The sequence below is a fragment of the Protobothrops mucrosquamatus genome, unplaced genomic scaffold (genome assembly GCF_001527695.2).
Source record: "Protobothrops mucrosquamatus isolate PMUCROS unplaced genomic scaffold, P.Mucros_1.0 scaffold_61, whole genome shotgun sequence".
In the NCBI taxonomy this organism is placed as follows: Eukaryota; Metazoa; Chordata; class Lepidosauria; order Squamata; family Viperidae; genus Protobothrops; species Protobothrops mucrosquamatus.
Window position 1 is genome coordinate 105485 of NW_015386137.1, and position 8303 is coordinate 113787.

The 8303-nt window shown below is 45.5% G+C and overlaps 1 protein-coding gene across 1 annotated transcript in view; it reads right to left on the minus strand.

Annotated features, from left to right (window-relative positions):
• Positions 1 to 5268, minus strand: part of LOC107284399 (aquaporin-7) — a 13210-nt gene extending 7942 nt beyond the window's left edge. Inside the window, exons 1-3 of the mRNA XM_029283444.1 lie at positions 5179 to 5268; positions 3311 to 3437; positions 828 to 965 (exon numbers count right to left, since the gene is read on the minus strand). Of these exons, the coding sequence (XP_029139277.1) occupies positions 828 to 965; positions 3311 to 3437; positions 5179 to 5268 (355 nt within the window). The remainder of the gene's footprint in view (positions 1 to 827; positions 966 to 3310; positions 3438 to 5178) is intronic.
• Between the last annotated feature and the right edge of the window lie 3035 nt (positions 5269 to 8303).

The following is an 8303-nucleotide window of genomic DNA, read 5'->3' on the forward strand; positions in this document are numbered from 1 at the left end:
GGGGTCCTTGGTGCTCTCTGAGCTTGCTTGTTTTCTTGCAGATGTTTCATTACCCAACTAGGTAACTTCATCAGTGTTAGGAAGGAGGTGTGTGTGTGAGGAGGAGGAGGAGGAGGAGGAGAAGGAGGAGGAAGAGAAGGAGAAAGAAGACTGTGGGGTCCTTGATGCTCTCTGAGCTTGGTTGTTTTCTTGCAGATGTTTTATGACCCAACTAAGTAACGTCATCACAAAGGAGGCTCCCCAATCATTAAACGCAAGATGGCATTATAGAATTAGACTGCAGCTGGTTCGTAAAACGAAGAGAAAGCTGCACATCTGTACTCAGAGATGTATCCTTACGGGATGGCCTCCTCTTCCTCGCTCCCAGCACAGAAATGTAGACCTTTTTCCGATAAGGGAAGGGTGTCCAACCTTGGCAACTTTTAACACTTGTGGACTTCAACTCCCAACATGGCTGGCTGGGGAATTCTGGGAGTTGAAGTCCACAAGTCTTAAAAGTTGCCGAGGTTGGATACCCCTGAGATAAAGAGAGTCTAGATAGACCTCAACTTACAACAGTACATTTAGTGACTGATCCCCTTTTGCGACCTTTGGACACACAAAGCCAATGGGGAAGCCAGATTCATTTAATAACCGTGTGACTATCTCAGCATCTGCCATGATTCGCTTAACAACTGCGGCAAGAATGGTCATAAAACGGGGCAAAACTCACTTCACAAGTGTCTCTCTTAGCAACAGAAATGTTGATCTCGATTGCGGTCGTAAGCCGAGGACTCCCTGTAATTGTTTTTTTCCCCTCCTGAGAACAAAGGAGGATTTACACATACCATAATATAAAGCAAAAATAACAGCCGACGCGGCGAAGGATCCAAAGAACTGGCCAATCACGTATGCCGGGAGTTTGCGCCAGAGTAGATTTCCTACCACACAGTTGGCGAAACTGATGGACGCGTTCATGTGAGCACCTGGTGGCGACAAGACAACAGGAGAAGAACTATTAGGACAGTAGCAGGAAGAGGAACAGCAACCTGCTGGTTTAATAGAACTAGCCACCATCCACATCATTACGCAATAAAATGTCAGGAAATCTCAGTTCCAAGGGTGCTTTTTCACGAGGCAACTGGACTTTCTTGTTTTCCTTTGAAGATGCTTCACTTCTCATCCAAGAAGCTTCTTCAGCTCCGACTGGATGGTGGGGAATGGAAGGATTTATGCTCCTTGCAGACCGCTGGTCATTTGCATTCTTTTAGAGAGTTGTTGAGGCCACATGGAGGTTTATCTGTGTCCTCAGAGTCACCTGAGAAGTGGAAATGGGTGTGGAGCCTTCTTGGTTGCAGGATGTTTTCTGCCCTGGGTGCTTTCACACCCATTTGGTGGGGAATGGAAGGATTTACACTCCTTGCAGACCACTGGTCATTTGCATTCTTTTAGAGAGTCGTTGAGGCCACCTGGAGGTTTATCTGTGTCCTCAAGGTCACCTGTTTAATGTAAATGGGTGTGAAAGGACATAAAACATACTGCAGCCAAGAAGGCTCCATACCCATTTCCACTTCTCAGGTGACCCTGAGGACACAGATAAACCTCCAAGTGGCCTCAACGACTCTCTAAAAGAGCAAATGACCAGCTGTCTGCAAGGAGTATAAATCCTTCCATTCCCCACCATCCAGTCAGAGCTGAAGAAGCTTCTTGGATGAGAAGCAAAACATCTTCAAAGAAAAACAAGAAAGTCCAGTTGCCTCGTGAAAAAGCACTCCTGGAACAACCATGACCTGGATGACTAAGAACCTCCATAGACATGATATCTCAGCTTATGTTGAAACCCACGTTAGGGAAAGTGGTAGGAAAAGGATTCAGCAAAAGGATCCACCTTCTATCATGTCGTCTGGGCGCAGTGGAGATCGCCAAAGGTCTTTTTTTAACAACAGGTGAAGGAAAAACTTTGCACTATCTAGAAGAGTGTTCCTTAGCCTTGACAACTTGAAAATGGGTGGACTTCACTTCCCAGGATACATCAGCCAGTGTCCAAGAACTTGTCAAGGTTGAGAAACACCGAGCCTCGTGGCTTGAGAACTCTGGGAGTTGTAGTTTCAAGATGGGTTGTGAAGGACACTATAAAAGAAAATATTTGCAGTTCAGGGTTGAACTGTCGAGTCCTTGGTGCTCTCTGAGCTTGGTGGTTTTCATGCAGATGTTTCATGACCCAACTAGGTAGCATCATCATTACTAGAAGGGAGAGGGGTTTGGAGGGAGGAGGAGGACAAGTAGGTTGAGGACAACGACAACTATAGGGTCCTTGGTGCTCTCTGAGCTTGGTGGTTTTCATGCAGATGATTCATGACCCACTAGGTAGTATCAATATCAGTGTTCCAATATCTCGGGAATTGCCACAAAGAAGAGGGAGTCAAGCTATTCTCCAAAGCGCCTGAAGGCAGGACAAGAAGCAACGGATGGAAACTCATTAAGGAGAGACAACCTAGAACTAAGGAGAAACTTCCTGACGGTTAGAACAATTATCCAGTGGAACAACCTGCCTCCAGAAGTGGTGAATGCTCCAACACTTGAAGTTTTTAAGAAGAGATTAGAAAACCATTTGTCAGAAATAGTATAGAGTAGTGGTGGCAAACCTATGGCACGTGTGCCAGAGGCGGCACTCAGAGCCCCCTCTGTGGGCACATGCGCCATTGCCCCAGCCCCGCCTCCCCCCATAGCCCCCTCCTCAACAGCAGCACCTCCAGAGGAGAATCGCCCCCGGGCGTGGCCCGCATGGAGCAGCACAGCCAAGGACATGGCAGCCAGGAAGCAGGGACAAGACTCTGCCCTCGCACCCTGTCGTGCTCAGTTGATGCTGCAGGGTGCAGGCAGAGGGTGTGGCTGCCATGGCGCTGCTGGGCTGCCTGGGCGATCTGTGGTGGGCAGTGGAGGCGGTGGCCCTGCGGGGGGCTGGGGGGGTTGAGGGGGACGCGGGGTGGTTTTGGGGCACTCAGTCTCTAAAAGGTTCGCCATCACTGGTATAGGGTTTCCTGCCTAAGCAGGGGATTGGACTAGAAGACCTTCAAGATCCCTTCCAACTCTGTTATTCTATTCTATCATTGCTGCTAGAAGGGGGAGGAGGAGGAGGAGGAGGAGGAGGAGGAGGAGAAGGAGGAGGAGGAGGAGGAGGAGGAGGAGGAGGACGACGACGACGACGACGACGACTATAAAGTCCTTGGTGCTCTCTGACCTTGCAGACATTTCATCTCCAATCTAGATAACATCATCAGTTGCCCAGTTTACTCATCAGACCCCCCCCTCCCTCACCTTCTAGACTCACCTGAGATTCCACCAGCTGCATGGACTCCCAACATGACACCAAACCCAAACCCAAGGTTGATGCTCAGGTAGTCTCCAAAACTTTTCTTTCCCAACTCGACTTGTGCCACGGAGCCAAGGCCAAAACTCTGTCAGAAGAAAAAGAGAAACTCTGCAATTTTAAATAGGGCAGGGCGGGTCTCCAAACCTGGCAACTTTAAGACTTGTGGACTCCAATCCCCATGCTAGCTGGGAAATTCTGGGAGAAGCTAGTCCAAGAAGAAAGAAAAGCTAGAAAAGCAGGATAACAGGATAAGTTTACAAAGAGGAAGGAAAACAATTTCCTGATATTCCCAGGAAAATGTCCTGGACAGAGCTCAAACATCAGGATCAGATCATGTTTTGCATGCCGAAAATCCTAAATTCCCTTGGGAACCTGGAAGGCCATGGCCCTTTGAAGAGAGAGAGCCTTGAAACACATTGGCCAATAATCTAATTCTGTCTAAAATTCCATGATGGGAAAAAAAAATGGTGTAACTCTCTCAATATATTTGCATTTGTTGGCTTTCTCAGCTTGCAAAGTCCGTAACGTTTTGTTTTTATTATGACCTAAATATTCTCTCACCTGTTTGGCTGGGGATATAGTCCTTCGCTCACATTTATTTTGGAGGACTGAAAAAAAAATTTCTGTTTGGTCTTTTGCACATCTGAGTCCAAGCAGACGTGACTCTGAGGTTGTTGAAGGTCTCTCGGTCAGAGGTTGCTCGAGCCAAACCTGGCTTTTGTTCTGGTTCCTTACCATTTGTGTTGACCGTTTTTTAAACAAAATAAAAACCAGAAGAGCAAATATAGACAATAAAGAAAAATAGTAAATGGTAAAAGAAAAGAAATAGAAAAGGGAAAGAAAGAAAGAAAGAAAGAAAGGAAGGAAGGAAGGAAGGAAGGAAGGAAGGAAGGAAGGAAGGAAGGAAGGAAAAGAGGGAGAGAGGAAGGAAGGAAGGAAGGAAGGAAGGGAGAAAGAAAGAGAAAGAAAGAAAGAAAGAAAGAAAGAAAGAAAGAAAGAAAGAAGGAAGGAAGGAAGGAAGGAAGGAAGGAAGGAAGGAAGGAAGGAAGGAAGGAAGGAAGGAAGGAAGGAAGGAAAAGAAAGAGGGAGGAAGGAAGGAAGGAAGGATGGAAGTAGGGAGAAAGAAAGAAAGAAAGAAAGAAAGAAAGAAGGAAAAGAAGGGAGGAAGGGAAGAAAGGGAGAAAGAGAAAGAAAGAAAGAAAGAAAGAAAGGGAGGGAGAGAGAAGGAAGGAAGGAAGGAAGGAAGGAAGGGAGGGAGGAAGGAAGGAAGGAAGGAAGGAAGGAAGGAAGGAAGGAAGGAAAAGAAGAAGGGAGGAAGAAAGGGAGGATGGAAGAGAAAGAAAGAAGAAAGAAAGAAAGAAAGAAAGGAAGGAAAGAAAGAAAGAAAGAAAGAAAGAAAGAAAGAAAGAAAGAAAGAAAGAAGAAAAATTATAAAAAAATTCCTACCTTGAGAGTGGTTATGGATATATTTATAGAGTATTTTGCTATTCTCGCTAAAGTTACATCGTAACTTCCATAAGCAATACTTTCTAATCTTCAAACCCACTAGTAAAAATTTCATTTTTCTTTTTCTTTCACCAAAAATTCCATAAGCCAAGAAAAGGCATGCTTCCAATATTTCCATCCTTACCCACCCACCCACGCACACCATCTTCTAACTTAGTTTTGTTTCTCAAACTCACCAACTTGAAGATGGGTGGACTTGCGTTGCTGGCTGGGGGGGGGAATTCTGGGAGTTGAAGTCCACCCATCTTCAAGTTGTCACGGTTGAGAACCCCTGTCCTAACACATTCTCCTTCTCCCTGACACATCCCACGTCTTCTCACCATCAAGAGGAAGGTCCCCAGAGCTTCCGCCAAGCCCTGTCGGACCGTTTCGTTCCGGATCGTCACCGCGTTGACTAATTTTTCCAACATCTCGATCACCCAGATACGACTTCTGTTGGAAAGAAAGATGTCACACCGAAAAGCCTTAAATTTGCAGTGGCTTCAAATGCAACGGTGTCCTTTCATCTCCTCCCGGGTGTGTACTAACAGTTCCCACCATCTGGTTAAAGTCTAACCGGTCAATTGAGCATCTGCTGTCCTTACATAGCCCTTTCCACCACCCCACCCTGCTTTTGTCACCGTCTCCTGGGCCACCACGACACCAAGGACCCACCAAGCTTTACAGCATTGTGACCTCAAATCCATTGTGAGAAAAAAAGCAGACCTGCCTCCAGGAATTCCTGCAGAATCCAAAATGAAATCTGAGAATTTGCCAGGGGTAGCAAAGGATGGAATTAAATTCAGTAATGTTTCACCCTCCTGCTTGTCTCAGACGCAACGAATGGAAATATTCATCTGGCATCTATTCACAGGCTAACTATAGATGTGATAATATCAAGAGATCGTATCAATCTCTAATTGTAACCCAGAGAATTTGTGATCTCGGTTCCTGGAAAAATGATGTCAAACTCGTGTCAGAAGGGGACAATAAATTACATAATTATACAGTGGTCTCCGAGTAAATCGAACACGTGAAAATATAACAAAGGAACATCAGAGAGCAGTCACTGGGAGAGTTATTAAATGTTGGGACGTGACTTTCATCCTTTCATCGTGAAACAGTGGAACATACTGTAATTTTAGGATGAGTTAGACCGGTATAATAACATAACAATTTGCAAAAATTATCCCACTTGTAACCCAAGGTCAGAAATAAGAATGAACTCCGTTCAAGTGGAACCGTAAACAAGGAACCACCAGCAGAAGAACAGAAGATCTAGAGACTAAACTCTATGATGAACAGTTGAGGAAACTAGATATGTCTAGTCTAGGGGTAGGCAACCTGGGCTCTTTTATGACTCGTGGACTTCAACTCCCAGAATTCCTGAGCCAGCCATGCTGAGGGGACAGGGAGAGGTTTCCAAGCTGAGCCATGCTGGCTCAGGAATTCTGGGAGCTGAAGTCCACAAGTCATAAAAGAGCCAAGGTTGCCTACCCCTGGTCTAGTCTAACGAAGAGAAGGAGTAGGGCTGAGTCTTCCGGTACTTGAGGGGTTGTCACAGAAAAGAGAGGGACAACTTATCCTCCAAAGCACTTGAAGGCAGGAGAAGCAATGAATGGAAACTAATCAAGGAGAGAAGCAATGTAGAACAAAGGAGAAATTTTCTGGCAGGACAATTAACCAGTGCAATGACTTGCCTCCAGAAGTTGTGAGGACTCCAACACTGGAGTTTTTCCAGAAGAGACTGGACAGTCGTTTGTCTGAAATGGTATAGGTGAGGGGTAGGCAACCTTGGCTCTTTTATGATTTGTGGACTTCAACTCCCAGAATTCCTGAGCCAGCATAGCTGGACTATAGCCAGTGGTGGGATTCAGCCAGTTCACACCACTTTGGCAGAACAAGTCGCTAATTTTTTGTTGCCCAGGCCCAGAATGGACTTCTGGAAGCAGCTTCCACACAGAGAACCGGTTGTTCACCTATCTGAATCCCACCACTGGGTACAGGGCTTCCTGCCTGAGCAGGAGACTGGACTAGAAGACCTCCAAGGTCCCTTCCTACTCCCTTATTCTGTTTAATTAATCAGTGGAACGGTTTGTCTCCAGAAGTTGCGGGTGCTCCATCACTGTCAGTTTTCAAGAAGAGACTGGACAGTCATTTGTCTGGGATAGTATAGGTGCTCCTGCTGGAGCAGGGGGTTGAATTAGAAGACTCCCAAGGTCCCTCCCAGCCCTTGGATTTTATGCTCTATGTTTTAAAAAATGTCTTTAGATATATACATACCTCATTTCAGTTTCCCAAATATCCTCAAGCACCGATCAATAGGTGGAGTTGCCGATATTTTCAAGAGGATGAACAGGAGGAGGCTGATTAGGGGGGACCCACGAATCTGGTCCCCAGCATTCACAAGAGGGAAGTGTCTCCTGGTTAAAAATGGCCTTTTTCAGAGAGGGGAAAAAAACGCATTTGCCCAGAAATAGCGATCAGAAAAGCATTCCTGACACGAACTCTGAGGCTGAACAAGGATAGCACTGAGACCCAGACGTCATGGCCACAGGTCAAAAGAACAAATGGAAAGTGCAGCCAATTCTACTTGGACCCATTCCCGAAGCCACGTGGCTCAAAGGTTATAAATATCAAACTCATGCTTGCATCTAACTCTCCCCCCCCCCTCCATTTCTACGTTGACAATTACTTCCAGAAGTGATTGATACTAGTTGGATTTACCCCGTGGACCCAACCAGGTTATTGTATTAAGCAGAATAACAGAGGTGGAAAGGATCCTGGAGGTCTTCTAGTCCAACTCCCTGCTCAAGCAGGAGACCCCATACTATTTGAAACAAATGGAAAGAGCACACTTGGAATAACGCATCCAGTTTTGGTCACCACAATGTAAAAAAGATGTTGAGACTCTAAAAAGAATGCAGAGAAGAGCAACAAAGATGATTAGAGGACTGGAGGCTAAAACATATAAGGAACGGTTCCTGGAATTGGGTATGTCTAGTCTAAGAGAAGGACGAGGGGTGACATGATAGTCTTCCAATATCTCAGGGGCTGCCCCAAAGAAGAGGGAGTCAAGCTATTCCCCAAAGCACCAGAAGGCAGGACAAGAAGCAACAGATGGAAACTAATCAAGGAGAGAAGCATCCTGGAACTAAAGAGAAATTTCCTAACAGTAAGATAAGAACAATAAATCAGTGGAACAACTTGCCTCCAGAAGTTGTGGGTGCTCCAACACTGGAGGTTTTTTGTTTTTTTTAATTGAACATTTTTAAAATTTTTACAATATAACTCCCCACCTCCCTCATACCCCACCCTTCCCCACCCCCCTCCCTTCCCCCCGACTTCCCAGAGCTACACACAGGGTTTACAATACAATAATTATATTCTGTCTTAAATTATATTATCCTTAAATTAACAATTCTATAACATCCTTTAGCTCTCTTCTAAACTGACATATTAAACA